Source organism: Ostrea edulis, chromosome 5, assembly GCF_947568905.1.
Source record: "Ostrea edulis chromosome 5, xbOstEdul1.1, whole genome shotgun sequence".
In the NCBI taxonomy this organism is placed as follows: Eukaryota; Metazoa; Mollusca; class Bivalvia; order Ostreida; family Ostreidae; genus Ostrea; species Ostrea edulis.
In genome coordinates this window covers 47216640-47232932 of record NC_079168.1, presented here as the reverse complement: position 1 = coordinate 47232932, position 16293 = coordinate 47216640, and the positions used below count along the sequence as shown (strand labels likewise).

At 35.2% G+C, this 16293-nt stretch overlaps 2 protein-coding genes across 4 annotated transcripts in view; one reads left to right on the top strand and one right to left on the bottom strand.

Annotated features, from left to right (window-relative positions):
* The window catches only part of LOC125650683 (endoplasmic reticulum lectin 1-like), a 15868-nt gene extending 11177 nt beyond the window's left edge, over positions 1–4691 (top strand). For all 3 annotated transcript variants that reach the window (XM_056164617.1, XM_056164618.1, XM_056164619.1), the window contains exons 10-14: positions 685–744; positions 919–1028; positions 1206–1283; positions 1457–1535; positions 1813–4691. In XM_056164617.1, the coding sequence (XP_056020592.1) occupies positions 685–744; positions 919–1028; positions 1206–1283; positions 1457–1535; positions 1813–1887 (402 nt within the window). In that variant the 3' untranslated portion in view covers positions 1888–4691. The remainder of the gene's footprint in view (positions 1–684; positions 745–918; positions 1029–1205; positions 1284–1456; positions 1536–1812) is intronic.
* A 2824-nt stretch (positions 4692–7515) lies between these two features.
* LOC125650934 (prostaglandin reductase 2-like) lies at positions 7516–16270 on the bottom strand. Its single transcript, XM_048879506.2, has 8 exons — positions 16205–16270; positions 13210–13328; positions 11825–12031; positions 10298–10468; positions 9690–9899; positions 8869–8990; positions 7996–8083; positions 7516–7880 (listed from the first exon to the last, which is right to left on the bottom strand). The coding sequence occupies exons 1-8, from the start codon at positions 16242–16244 to the stop codon at positions 7773–7775; spliced, it is 1065 nt and encodes a 354-aa protein (XP_048735463.2). The 5' UTR covers positions 16245–16270; the 3' UTR covers positions 7516–7772.
* Between the last annotated feature and the right edge of the window lie 23 nt (positions 16271–16293).

Below are 16293 nucleotides of genomic sequence, written 5' to 3'. Positions count from 1 at the left end.
AGTTATCTCTCCTAATGACATTGTATCACTTACCCACGAAATTACGTCCCCATGAATCAGCAAAATTTTGCTAACCCACAAACATTGGCCCCCACGAATTAGAATGATTCCACAGTATTTAATAAGTTCCTTCTTAAAGAGTAAGTCATTGTTAAGACAGCCAAATTTATAGATAGTTATACTGCCTCCTAAGAGGGTCAGCAAGTTACTTAAAATCAAACTGCCTCCAAGAATTAAGCCATTGCTGAGTTCATATAAGTTTCTATGTTAAATAGCCTCCAAGAAGCAAGTCATTGCTGAATCATTTAAAAGATGCTAAGGCTAACTGCCATTACAAAAACTTACCAGTTGTTCAACTTAATCAATATTCCCCTTAAAATCCATCATCTAAATCCAGTTACCAATCCTCTGCAAATGTAATGCCATGCAAGTAGAGGTATGAATTGTGCAGTTACATGTGTATCTGCTACATATTATATACTGACATTTTTATCTAATTGCTATATTACCCCTGTTGAGTTGAAACACAAGTTCACCCCTTTGAACATTCACTTTAGCCTTGTGTGTCTGGAATTCTATTTATTGTTTAATGTTTCCCTCGTTTTGATTAATTTATCCAGAGAAGACAAGGCCAAAAACGCCAGGTAAAATACACCGGGTCATCAGTTTTCTATTATATTTCAGGGAACTGGTTGGTGGAAACACGAGTTCTGTTTTGGAAAGTATGCAAGGCAGTTTCATGATGTAAGGCTAATGAACTAAAATGTTTATAATACATATGTACTAAGACAAGATTATAGTTTACATCTTACTCGCAGAATGATCATTGACGTGATTGTAATTGGTTGTATGTTAATTTGTATTTGGTACTCTCTTTGATGTTTGCACATGAATTAATTGTATCTATAAATCAAACAGGATCCAGAAGGGAGGACAGTTATCTACCTTGGACAGTGGAACGAACTGAAACACTTACAATGGGTGTCTAAAAATCCCTCAAAAATGCCAAAAGACAAGGGCAAAAGAAAGTAAGAGTGATTAAAAATGTGTTAAAATCATATGATTGGCTGGCAAATAAGAAAAATTTGGTTCAAATCAATTGACCCTAAAACTTCATTGATATTCAAGATAATTCCAAATACTAAGCTGGGTGCATTTTGGATTCTCTGTGATTTTGACCTTGTTTTCATTTTGGCCAATGACAGGTCATTATCCTTACTGTTCACTGATGGAGATGAATGTGAAGTCACAGGAAAAAGAAGATTAGCTGAAGTTAGATTGAAGTTTGTATATTTTTTTGTAACTTTCTTAAGAGCATTTCTGAAATAAAAGCAAAAAACATCATAATCATATATTTTTCAAAACATAAATTTGCAATGTATATATACTGACAAGTTCTAGCAGCTATTTTTGAGATGACCAGATGATGATTCTTGAGATGTACTTTCTTTTACAGATGTGTAGAAAAAACTTTAGCACCACATTCAGTCTCCATTTACCTCATAGAACCAAAGACTTGTGAATATATAATGGGGGTAAGTAAGACTACATTTCATTTATTCAGAGCAAGTTACAAGTAGCACAAGGTTTTTGTCTCCTTCAAAGAAACTGAACATATATGATCATTATTTTCTGTTGACCATACAGTTAACATTTTTCTCTTTGAAGAAAATTATATTGTATTCTAACAACTATATTCATGTGAAGGAATTTTTCATGGAAATATCCCCTGTGTATCAACTGCATTTCAAAACAAAATAATTGACATTGTGGATTCAAAATCACATTCTGTTTTACATGTATTTTTTACAGATTGAATCTCCATTATTTTGTTCCATACTGGACAGGGCTGATGAGTATGGCATTATAAAGGACACAAAGGTTTAAATAGAACTTCATGGAAAAATGAAATCCAAAAGTCTTTCATGTGATATGCATGTTTGTGTGGAAAAATGAATGTTTTAAATGGTGTACAATTGTTGCAGTTACTGTACTGGAATTTGGGTATTCTTCTGTTTAAAGAAAATGTTATTTTTAACTTTTATCCAATTTTGTGCATCTTGTTTTGATTGGCTACAACTGTATTTTATCAAATTCCTTTGACTCTTCATGTAACAGAAAGTAAATGTTGTTAAAAGTAGGTCATCATGTTATGTTCAGCATTGTATATTCCACTGATTTGTGTTTGTTATGAAGTGTCATTCATACATGTTTATAAACACTTAACAGTTTAATATTGATTATTATTACACTGGACTATTGTTCTCTAAAATTATGCTATGCAGACATCATGTCTTCCCAGGGTTATATACAGACATTTGAATTATTAATAAAGTAAATAATAATTTTAACTACATGTACTTCTATACAGGATTCCTGTTATAATCAGTATTTTGTTGTATTGATGGCTATTATTAGGGGCCAAGCATAGTTGTTACAGTAAGGCCAAAATATATGTTTGTTTCCTGTTACTCGACCTCAAGGCTGCCAATCTGAATTTTTTCTAACCAAATTTCCGGGGAAAAAATAATTTCTAGATTAGAATTTGTTTTAATTCTGATCAGGGTTAGCTTATAAATAAACAAAATGGCAGGTTCCAGCGGCATGGGAGCTAGCCTGGTTACTGTGATTAACATTCAAAGGCAGTCATCACAGTAAGAACTCTGTGATTACATCATTTAGTAACTTGAGTACTTTCTTGGATAATTATGGTCATTTTAAGGTCATGTCTGAAAGACCCATGATTTTCACTTCTAAATGTAGAGTAATTGAAGAAGGATAAATCACTACGTGTGTTTATATCTTCACTTTGATGCAGGGTCTTGACTCACAACCTCCCGATTATGAAGCAAATGCTCTACCACTGTAAGGATACTACACCTGGGTGCAGGGTCTGATTTCTTAACTTTTAGGTCTGACACTGTGACCCATACTTTATGCATGATCAACTCTTGTTATTTAGTTCTTAGTTTAGGTCCATTTCTTGAAGTTGTGTAAACCAACCCCCTAGAAAAATAATGATAAAATAATATCCACCTTGATTTTTTTGCCATAGTAACAGGGAACAAACATATTTCTTGGCCGAATCACTGTACAGTCTGTCTTTCACTATTTTGTGATATTTAATTAACTAGAGTTCATGTTCAGTATATAATTTGATAATGTGTGGGAGATTCTTTTAGATTTTCATTTCCAAAGGTCTATATCTATAGATTTTGATGTCCAAAGGCAAGATGATGGGTATTTTTGAACTAACAGACAAAATATTCATTAATTACATGTATTCATCTTTGCTAGCCAGGAGTTTTTAATGCACTAAACTCTATACAAATCCTTAGCCCATTGGGATTTTTAAAAAAACCATTACAAAGCAGATGTCATTGACGATCTACATGTATGTACAAAATGCTCCTTGACTATATTCCCTACAATTAATAAGCTCTGTAAACAATATTCTGAATGATAAACCATGCAGCAACTATCCCTTGCACTAAATATTCTTTTCTTCATAAGTATAAAAAGATATGGTGAAATAAACAATCCCAACCATACCATAATGGGCCAAGGATTTGTGAAGAGCTTGTAGCATGTCAAAACCTACAGGCTAGTGAAAATGGTAATTAAGTAGATAATGGTCAGAGGAAAATGTCTACAGATATTCAGGTCACTAGAGCAAAGGCCAAGGGAAAAAATGATAGTGTGGTTGCCTGTGTAGTACATGTATTTGGGGCTATATGGACCATGGATTGCTCAGTAGTTAGAGCACCTGACTAGTAATAGTAGTTCGAGGACCTGACTAGTAATTCAGAGCTCGATTCCCAGTCCAACCCTAAATTTTTTCTTCCTATTTCATATAGATACACACACACGCACACTGTCTAATCGTCTTAAACTCGATGGGGCTGAGGGGAAAACTTGAAATACTGAGATTAAAATACATAAAGAAAATGTAGTTGGGACTTCCAACTCGCTTTGACATATCCATGGTATTTGAGATATCAATGTCTGAGATATAATATACATGTGTGTATATATATATGTGTGTGTGTGTGTGTATTGCATAGGCAAGTCTGTCGCCCATTGGACTTGCTGGTGAAGGTCCTGCCAGGGGCACTTGATCTTGATTATGTCTTCGAGGGCAAAGACAATTTCAGGAAGGAGAGATGTAGTATTTTGGGTTATGTGGACTGTGGATATTGGCCCGAATAGCTCAGTGGTTAGAGCACTTTACTATTAATGCATTACATTACAAATTCACAGACAATTCATATATATATTACATATGACAGAATAACTTGAGCATTGCTCAACCTGTAAATCTCGTTAATTGGAACAATGGTTGGTGCAAGGTAAAATTATAGACAACTTAATAGTTTTTTTATTACACTAGGTGAAAGTAACATATTGACTTCATGTTACAGTACACCCTGAATGACTCTGTATTTAGTTTTGTTTAGAGTGTACAAAGAGTTAAAAGATATTGAAAATACATTGTAGTGGTAAGCTGTTCTATATATTTGGGAAGAATTTTTATATTATTGAACTTTTAATTTCCGTACATCTGTTGCTTGTTCTTGTTACCTTGTATTGTTTAGCCTAGCCGGATATTCATGACGATAATGAGGTGCAAATTTTGTAACTTTGTGGGATTACAAATTTGAATTGTATAAATAAAAATCTTACAAAGCTTATATTGCGATATACATTTTGAGCCAGTATTATAAAAATGGTTAATCTATAGCTCCTACTTAAACAATAGTGCAGTTCTCTTTAGATGTTTATAATCAAGGCATATATGGGAGTGGAGAGCCACAAACTATACTGCTCTTTGTTATACCCTGTCTTAGAAATATCGGGCATGTGATACTTCCCATACCCGCTCACTCCTCCATTCATTATTGTGTCTGACTTAAAATCTTTTAAAGATAATATGTCATGATCTGATTAATGGCCATATCTTATACCAAGGTCATGGCCATGGAAGATTTTTTCCCGTCCAAAACAAAGGGACTTTGAGTAAAATCATTTTTTAAGGTGTAATGTGGCCTTCAGCACACATATTTCATGGACGACAGAGGTCAGTGAATAATTTGTCTTGGTTCCATTCATATGTGAGAAACTATGGAATGATGGCATATATTACACAAAGGTTGCTTCTTGTAGATGAAATGTCAAGATCTCACTCCAAGGTCATATCTTAAAAGGAATGGTCATTGGGGTTGTTGAAATATCTTAAAAAGAATGGTCATTGTGGTCGTTGAAACATCTTAAAAGGAATGGCCATTGGGGTTGTTGAAACATCTTAAAAGGATTGGTCATTGTGGTTGTTGAAACATCTTAAAAGGAATGGTCATTGTGGTTGTTGAAACAATCATTTTCTTCTCAAATAATGCGTCCTAATCCTGACACAGGTTCACACATATTGACATGTAACGGTATCTGAAGGAGTTGCAGATATTGACATTAACCTACTATTTTGATATACATATAGTCGTATAAGTGTAGCTCATCTACTAGTATATAGATTTCAGTCCTCTCATTTAGCATTAAGTAATTGATAAAATCTGTCTGCCCATCCATCTATCCAGCTCTTCCATCCATCTGATTGGTATAAACAGTGATTAATCTCATAACTCCTATAAAGAATACAAGACCAAGAGTAGGACAAACACTGACCTCTGGACACCCCAGAGGTTGGAACAAGTGTCTAGAAGGAATAAGCATCCCCTGCTGACAGGTCACGCCCACCATGAGCCCTGCATGTTGATCAGGTAAACAGTAATTCATAGTCCAAATGCATTACACACTACAGAATATATGTCATTACTATGACTACAGATAAAATTATTCGACATGCATGTACTGGGATCAAGTTTTCTGGTGCAGACATGTTCTCTACAGATCTCGGTGAATAGTGTTAGCAGACATGTTCTCTACAGATCTCGGTGAATAGTGTTAGCAGACATGTTCTCTACAGATCTCGGTGAATAGTGTCAGGAGATGTGTTCCCTACAGATCTCGGTGAATAGAGTGTCAGCAGACATGTTCTCTACAGATCTCGGTGAATAGAGTGTTGGCAGACATGTTCCCTACAGATCTCGGTGAATAGAGTGTCGGCAGACATGTTCCCTACAGATCTCGGTGAATAGAGTGTCGGCAGACATGTTCCCTACAGATCTCGGTGAATAGTGTCAGGAGATGTGTTCCCTACAGATCTCGGTGAATAGAGTGTTGGCAGACATGTTCCCTACAGATCTCGGTGAATAGAGTATCGGCAGACATGTTCCCTACAGATCTTGGTGAATACAGTGTCAGAAGATGTGTTCCCTACAGATCTCTATGAATACAGTGTTAGCAGACATGTTCTCTACAGATCTCTATGAATACAGTGTTAGCAGACATGTTCCCTACAGATCTTGGTGAATACAGTGTCGGCAGACATGTTCCCTACAGATCTCGGTGAATAGAGTGTCGGCAGACATGTTCTCTACAGATCTTGGTGAATACAGTGTCAGCAGATGTGTTCCCTACAGATCTCGGTGAATAGAGTGTCGGCAGACATGTTCCCTACAGATCTCGGTGAATAGAGTGTCGGCAGACATGTTCCCTACAGATCTCGGTGAATAGTGTCAGGAGATGTGTTCCCTACAGATCTCGGTGAATAGAGTGTTGGCAGACATGTTCCCTACAGATCTCGGTGAAGAGAGTATCGGCAGACATGTTCCCTACAGATCTTGGTGAATACAGTGTCAGAAGATGTGTTCCCTACAGATCTCTATGAATACAGTGTTAGCAGACATGTTCTCTACAGATCTCTATGAATACAGTGTTAGCAGACATGTTCCCTACAGATCTTGGTGAATACAGTGTCGGCAGACATGTTCCCTACAGATCTCGGTGAATAGAGTGTCGGCAGACATGTTCTCTACAGATCTTGGTGAATACAGTGTCAGCAGACATGTTCCCTACAGATCTCGGTGAATAGAGTGTCGGCAGACATGTTCCCTACAGATCTTGGTGAATACAGTGTCAGAAGATGTGTTCTCTACAGATCTCTATGAATACAGTGTTAGCAGACATGTTCCCTACAGATCTTAGTGAATACAGTGTCAGCAGACATGTTCTCTACAGATCTCTATGAATACAGTGTTAGCAGACATGTTCCCTACAGATCTTAGTGAATACAGTGTTTGCAGACATGTTCCCTACAGATCTTAGTGAATACAGTGTCGGCAGACATGTTCTCTACAGATCTCTATGAATACAGTGTTAGCAGACATGTTCTCTACAGATCTCTATGAATACAGTGTTAGCAGACATGTTCTCTACAGATCTTAGTGAATACAGTGACGGCAGACATGTTCCCTACAGATCTCGGTGAATACAGTGTCGGCAGACATGTTCCCTACAGATCTTGGTGAATAGTGTCAGGAGATGTGTTCCCTACAGATCTCGATCGATACAGTGTCAGTAGTCTGTGGCGAATGGTACCACAAATGACAAATGGAGAAAATATTAAAAAGATATTTAAAATTTTATTTACCTATTACACTATTTCATGCTTTTACTTGAAGTTCATTAAGCATATACAGTATATTCTGTGATATTTCTAATTCCTGCACGAGATATCAATTATAATCTTATCACTTCCATCACATTGATTCCTTGGTACGTACACACTATATGTACCCATCCTTGGATTCACATGTTTAATTCTGCAGACTATTCCATCACTTTATGTAGACTATGTCATCAGCTTCACCATTAAGCTGTCAGGGGTCAGCTACATGGACTAGTTGTTTACCAATATTTCCTCCATTCATCATAGAAACAAAGGCTTTTCCTGTATTTTCTAATCCCTCCATGGTTGTCTCCCTTACCTATCAAAGTATGCACAGTGACCATTGCCTAAATAACACTTCAGGTTGTTTTGATTGTTTATGAAATGTTTACTATAAACTGTTATTGTTGAGGTTTACAAATCTTGATAAATACCTTCAGTTTTCCAGATAAAACTAATTCAGCTAGTTTCTTCAAGGATTCCTCAAATTTCTCCACATAATTCAGCACTAGGAACCTAGTCCTACAGTATGTAAAAAAGACCACGGTGAATTGAAATACTGGTGTTGATTACACTATGAAAAGGTATAATTGTTTACACAAGCACTTTGTACACCAGCCATGATGAGATATAGCATTTAAACTTGCAAAATATTGGTGTTTTCAAAACGGAGTGTAATTATTGTAGGTCAAGGAATGATTTGGAGCAATAATAAATATTTATTTCTAGACAACTTTACATTTCTGAACTGATAATAAACTAGCACACATAAAACTCCAGCAAAGGTGCCAAAATATGAATCCCGCTAAAGTAAATGCGCGTACAATACGTTTGACTTTGCACTAAGGTACATAACTCTTGAATGTAGGGAAGTTAACCAAGGTTCTTGTTGTAGGAGTGCTTAGACCTACAAGTAGACTACCCCTACAAGTAAAAGCCCTTGTTGATGTTGTTAAGCGGTAATAAAAATAAATAAATGAAATGAGATGAAAATAAAATGAAAGAAAAATTTATATATACCACGTAAGCATAATCTTTAGCGCGGATTTAATCTTGGCATTATAAGCGAGAGTGATGAGATCGCTAAATTTGAATATCGTTCACAATTTATTACATATCGGAGGTAATAGTTATCTTTCCTGAAATACTAAAGTCACTAAAATTAGCTCTCGCTAAATATATGTACCCACTTTTATGAAAAAATTGCTAAATTTGCGTCTCGCTAAAAATTATACGGTATATGCTAACACCAAATAAAAGTGTCACCATTGAACCCTTGATGTAACATTTAGCAGACTGAAACAGACCTGCTGATATTAAGCTCTTTCAGCCTGGATTCGATGCTCTCTGGTATGGGAGGGGGATAAGGTAAATCCTGGTTATATACTGCTATCTGTCCACACAGTATCACATTCGAGTCCTTGTTCATCTGAAAATAAATATGTTCATTATTTAAAAATAATATACCTATTGATCGTGTTTACTTGAGGAGGGGAGAGAGGAATACAGTCCTACAGAATGTGAAAAAGACCACAGTCCTATCTTGGAGAGAGCTGACGAAGAAAGATCGTAGAGAATGGAAGCTCTCTACTGCCGAACCTCAAGATCGGAAAGACTGGAGATCTGAGGTGAGATCTGCCATGCATGCAGCTAGGCAGATACCTGGAAGGGGGCGCACAAGTGTGGACATTACCCGTAGAACAGAGAGGGTATTTCTAAACACTTTGTAGTATTATATTTGAAATTCTTAAAGGTCAACTGAGTATCATGTAACAACTTTTTCAAATTGTTTCCAATGCAAAGCTCAATGGTGTACAAAGTTACACAGTTTGTGTACAAAATGTCCTGATATACATGTTTAAATAGATTATCATTACACCTGTACGAATGACTTAGCCTATGCTCGTACCTCAACTCTTTTCCAGGTAAGTTACCAAGGTGACATGAATATTACAGCACATGAAAAATATCTCAATTTTTACAATTTGCACATTACCTGCCTGATAAACATCCAGGAAGTAAATAAAAAGATTTTTTTTTACAGATTCATTTCAGACTGACATGACAGTGGGACTTGGGTAACAAATGTATAGTATTCATTTAAATATACTGAAGCTTCTTTAATCACCTGATTGATTACAGTGTTGCTAATCTCCCCTCCTACATTATCAAAATAAACATCTACTCCACATGGACAGAGTTCTGCCAACTTCTCTTTGACATCCTCAGTCTTGTAGTTTATGGCGGCATCAAATCCCAGCTCCTCTGTCAAGACTTTACACTTTTCCACTGAGCCACATATACCAACCACTGTGGTGCAACCTTCCAGTCTTCCTAGCTAAAGTCAAAAAGAGTATTCAAAGAAAGATCATGCATTTAAACACACACGATCGAAACAAAAATTTTAAAAGGTCTACATTTTTAATGTTTTAGAGATTTTGACATACTATAATTTAAGCAGTAAAAAAAATCCTAGCAAATAAATTGTGATCTTTCCTTTGTATCTTATGCAATTCTCAAGGGTTGCAAAATTTTATGGTAAAAGTACTTGTATGAACTTCTTGTAAAAACTTATATTCACATTTGCTACCTAACATAAAAAGAATTATGAAAGATGCAAATATTCACTAATAGAATTTTACCTTAAATTCATAAAGGATTGTGATCACATGAGATAGCTGGCTTACAATGCTTACTACAGTTTAAGTTAATACAGATGCAAAAACCACATAGTACCTGCCCAGCGATGGAACCACATGCACCAGCTGCACCACTAACTACCATAGCCTGGTTGTGGCCCAACTTTATTCCACCCTTTTCTTTAACTCCAAGATATGATGTCAACCCAATCATGCCGAGGACTGTGAGTGGTAAAGTAAGATTTCCTCCAAGTAAAGCTGTATCTAGCTGAAAAATGTGCGTCAAAATGACTTTTCTAAAATATTGCTTGCTGTGCAGTTAACAAATACGAACTGTAGGTAATGATTAAACATGTATATACAAAGTCAATTTCTTCTCAAATCTGAGGCCCATGCTTATTCACGGTTTCTATGACTCCCTGGATAGGACACCATAGTCCATCGCAGTTTAATTTACCCCTCTGTTAAAGTTGATACCATTTATAACAGTATAAACTGAGACTACTTATTATAAATAAATTCCCATATGGCCGAGGCATCGTCTCTAGCTATGCTTACCGAGTCCAGGAGTACCTACATTGACGTAGTGTGAACAGAGACAATAGGTCTGGCGTGGTTTGTGACGATGATGTCCAAGGATACACTGCGAAACATCAAGTACTCACACTTGGATTCCAACCAGCAGTCTTACAGTTTCAGACAGATCACCTAATTTTGCCACCTGTGTATTTTTATTACACCTAATTTTTCTTGTCAATTAATATCACTAGTGCATGTCACTACAGAATTCATTTCTACCTTTATAGAGGTGATATTGTGGAAAAACACTTTGAAATTTATTATGGTGCACCAAATTAACATAAACTAAAATAATTGAATATATCTTTAATTCTTTGAAGATATGATCATGAATTCAATTATTGTGCACAATAATTGAATTGATGAGTGCATTAATTCAATGAATGAAATAAATAATTAATTAGATGCACACATTAATTCAATTGATGAGAGCAATAATTGATTGGAGGCATGCTTCAATTCAATTATTGCTCTCTTCAATTCAATAATGTGGTGGAATTATTGCTCACAAAATTGCATTTAGAGATTTGATGATCTCCTTCATTCAATTGATTACGATATCTTTGATTATTTACAATGCTTTTGTATGTGGAATTAATGTGCACATCAATTCTTTTAAAGTGAGCAACAATTCAAATTAAAAAGATCATTATTTCAATTTTGTGGATATGTTGAATTGAAGATATCTCTAATCATATAGTTGCTCTCTCTAAAAGAATTATTGCACACATCAATTGAATTAATGCTATCATTAATTCAAATGAAGAGAGCAACAATTCAATTCAGGAGAATCATTAATGCTATATCCAAATCAATTAATACATGCAAATAATTCAGAATTGGAGATATCATTAATTATTTGAAGACATCTTTAATTGAACTGTTGCACACATCAAATTAATTGATAATATCTTCAAATAACTAAAGATATCTTCAATTATTTGAATTTATGTTAATCTGGTGCTGGAGTATTTTTGGAGTCAATGTAATATGAATTCTAAGGATTGTCTACCCATTAAACTAAGATTTCATTCTGAGTACAAACCTTCCTAAGTGGGGTTTGTTTATTCTGCCTTTGTTTAAAGTAGGCAACCCAGGGCCATCCAAACTGACTCTCCAAAATGTCCCCTGGGGAAAACTCTGGGTCAGCACTCTTAATGACTTGTCCCAATCCCCCGAATCCTCCTGCTTCTTCACCGATCTTCCAGGGGGTCAGATAATCGGCCCCGGTCTTCTCATTCATTCTGCATCTCTGAAAATAAGAGCAACTTTTATAAAAATAAATGTCAATTACAAAGTGCAGTACAGACTTGTACATGTAAAGGTTATATGCTAGGTTCCTGTCACTCTGTTTAGTGCTAGGATGTATTATGTTTATAATTAAACAAGGTTTGTTTTAATGCATTCCAACATGAGTTAGATGCCACAAAAATAACTGATTTGAATTATACCCCCATTTAGGAAACTTAATAAACAGCATTTTCCAAAACCCACAGCTGATGTTATCTTTCTATTCACAAAAAAAAAAATCAACCACAGGTATATGATAATATATAAACAATTATTACATTGTTTTGTATGTACCAGTCCTTGTGATATAAATACCAATACAACTGCTGTACAGGTGGAAATGTATCATCAGGAATTATTATACTCCCCACAAATCAAGTTTAGAGGGGTATATTGGAATCAGCATGTCCGTCTGTCTGTAGACATGATTTTGTCCGTGCATGTTCTAAGAAACTAGTGCATTGATTTTTCTGAAAATTTTTACACTCATTACTCACCATATGAAGATGTGCACCTGATATTTTCATATTCATTTTTTTCAATTTACAGGTGCTTTTTTCTACTTATGGACTTAGTCATTTTTAAACTTAAAAATTCATGACGAGATTTGATTTAAATGTTGTAAATACATTGTTCTTAGACTGAAGTTATGCAATTCTTATTTCAAATTAGAATATTTAAAGTATTAGAAAGTAATGCTAATTTCTATTATGTTTAAAAGGGGGGGGGGTCTCTTTGTCTGGAGAATATTTCAAAAACAAATGAAAAGGTTTGAATCAAGACCTTTTACATACATTTTTGTTAACGTAAAATAACATTTATGTACCTTACATTTTGATTTATAGTGAATGTATGAATATTTCCATTTTCTATTTATCCATTTTCTGGGGGGTTTTTTTGGGGGGGGGGGGGGGTGTTATTTCATTGATTCATTGACTTTTTTTAAAAGCAACATCTTCAATAAAAAAAATAATTAAAAAAAAAAATAGATGACAATTGGATAAGATAACTTCTGGTTTGATCTGAGGAAGTCTGTTTTATCCATTATGTAGTGTGCCCCATGGGGGGTATTAGTCCCAAAAGGACAGTTCTAGTTTTCCTTGGATCAGGGAGCAAATTAGTTCATGGTATCATAATTACCAGAGCAGGGTCTACGGATAAGTACAGGGTTTTAATGAGGATCTCTCCTGGCTCTGGGTCAGGAGGAAATGGACATTCTTCAAATCCAAAGTTGTCATCTGCTGGTGCTCCATCAACACCTTGGGAAAAAAATCATTCAAGACATTAAACTGGTAAGAATTGTTTTAGTACACTAAAATTGATGTCTCCTCTTCCATTTTCCATAGTTTTTAAAACATTTTTAGGGATCACCTTTAAAGTGGAAAATTAAGATTTACAGTACATAACATTTGCCTATATGCATATGAGCTTCAAACAAGGAACAGTGTTGTAAATATATGATAGTAATTAAATCAAACTTGCCAACATACCAAATATCAAAGGCCTATGTCAAAAGATTTTTTAAAATTATGGTCCGGACCAAAAACAAATGCTCCAAAAATTCTATTATTTGACTTTTACATAAAAGGTCAAGGTCAAAGGACAGCAAAATTTTGTATATGACACACTGTCTTTTCATGGTATACCCACGTAGCCTATGTCAAAAGACAAAAAAGTTATTGTCCGGACAACAAAAATTCCATAAAATTCTATTATTTGACCTTTTTATAAAAGGTCAAGGCCAAAGGTCATCAAAATGGCACGTGGCACACTGTCGTATCATGGTATACCTACATACCAAATATCAAAGGCCAATGTCAAAAGACAAAAACGTTATGGTCTGAACAACAAAGATGTCCAAATAATTCTATTTGGGCATTACATAAAAAGTCAAAGTTCATCAAAAATGGCACGTGACACACTGTCTTATCATGGTATACCCACACACCAAATATCAAAGGCCAATGTCAAAAGACAAAAAAGTTATGGCCTGGACAACAAAAATGTATGAGAAGAAGAAGAATTCACACTAAAAGTCTCCCTTCTGGGAAGGGAAGACATAATAATGTAAGTTTCAATATAACTCTATATGTAGTTTTGAGACCTCAAGTGGTAAAAACCCATGGTAGTAATATCTATTTGAAGTCTGGCATAAAACATCACAGGAACCTGTCATGAATTTGTCACCTCTTTATCAACACTGTAACCTTATACTAAAAATCATGCATGTATACATTTTTTTATGTTGCCAGCAGTGCACAGTGACCAAATGATATGGTGATTACATTACTTTGCATCTGTTGAGATGGAGTCACATACAGTTTTACAATAAAATGTAAACACCTGCTGACAATGCTGTTGTGACCCCACTCTCAGCCCAGATGTCAATATTGAATCTGCAGGCAGGTATGTGAAACTTTGAAACCCTTTATATCAACCTCACCATGGCTCCAGGGCTTTTTTGTTTGCTTAATTAATATTAAGAATTTTTCACTCAAAATTTGAAACAAATTCAACATGCAACTATAGGTGAAGTGTCACAAATATTAGATCTAATGTATGGCACTCTGACAGTGAGGGTTGACGTTATCAGACCTCAGATTTTAAGGCCTCATCCCAAACATCTGTGACTCACTTCTTTAAACTATCTGTACGTCTTGGGTTTGATGCGGCGAAGCTATGAACAGGGTTCAAACTCACAACCTTCTGGTCAAGAAGCAAATGCTATAACCAATGAGCCACTGGGGTTAAAAAAAAAGCTTGACTCTTCATTAATATAAAAGGAAGCTTTCATAAATTTCAGCTATTTTCTAGTTGAATGCTTCTTGATATCAGGATTTTTTAAATTATGTTCTTATTTGTTACTCTCAAATGAACATAAATCATTAATTCATGAAATAAAACCACACTTTGTATAAGGAACAGAAGCACTCTCGCAAGTGCAGTTTACTGTCAATGTAAATTAATGATACACTATAATTACTAGTATCTTATTTTTCCAATTAACTCCTTAAAATCAACAAAAACTGAGCTAACTGGCCACCAGCTATTGAACGCGGCTGACCGCTACATTCCTCCCTCCTTAAATGTCTGCCCTCAAAGACACACAACCCAGATTAATTTTTTGCCCCTGGCAGGATTTCACCTGCAAATCTGAAGGGAGGTCAATGACACCAAATGTAAGAGGAAGGGAGGAAATGCAACGGATGAGTCTGGGATTTGAACCTGGGCTCCCTGAATCTCTAGTCAGGTGCTCTAAGCTAACTGGTCACCAGCGATCCAACCCGGCTGACTGCTACATTTCTTTATACCCAGGGATGCTTATTGGTGCAGGTGCATGGCTTTAATTGAGAAGGAATCGAAAATTTGAAGAATTTACAGATGATCAGAAAAACTCACATTAGCTCTCACTCCAGGTGAGCTAAAAATTAATATAAATGATCCGAAAATGAATGACAAATAATTTTATTCGCTTGGGCCTTTCAGTTTAAGGTATTCAATGTATAACGAAAGGAACAAACAATTTTGAATGATTTAAATTAAAAGAAATGTTTATCGTTAAATAACGATAAAAATTAAATGGATCAAATTCACATGACTGGCAAATGGTAGAAGCTGACCTTTTTTGCACTTGAGACATTTTTGAAGAGTTATCTGCCCTTCATAAAACTTAGAAAAATCTAATTTTCTAAAAATGTGTGCAGTAAATAATTTTTTCATATATGCATAAAGAGAAAGTGTATTTAACATTTTACCAAGAGTTTTTTTTAATGAAAATATAATTTCTTTTAAATATTTTGATAAAACATGCTTTCATGGACTTCAATGTAGAATTCTAGGTGAACTAAATCAAGCAGTAATCCCAAATTTTGTTCCTATGGTGGATTATTATTAGTTGATGAACCCTTCAAAATGATACCATGATAACAAAAACCCCAACATCCATTTATTAGATATGAATATTATGAACGCTATGCATTGAATACCATAACGCGTTAAGTTCAAAGTTCATCTTCATAAAATGTGCATGACTTAAAGTTAAATACTGGTAAACAAATACAACTATTTCCTCACTTCGTCTGAAAATCATGTTTGAAATGTCACATAACAACAGCAACCCGTAAAACATACGTACCTGGTCTTTTCACGAAAATGACATGTGCGTTTGTTGACATTTTATAAGCTACTCTCCTGTTATCGGAGGTAGAGTTACTCTCCTATAAT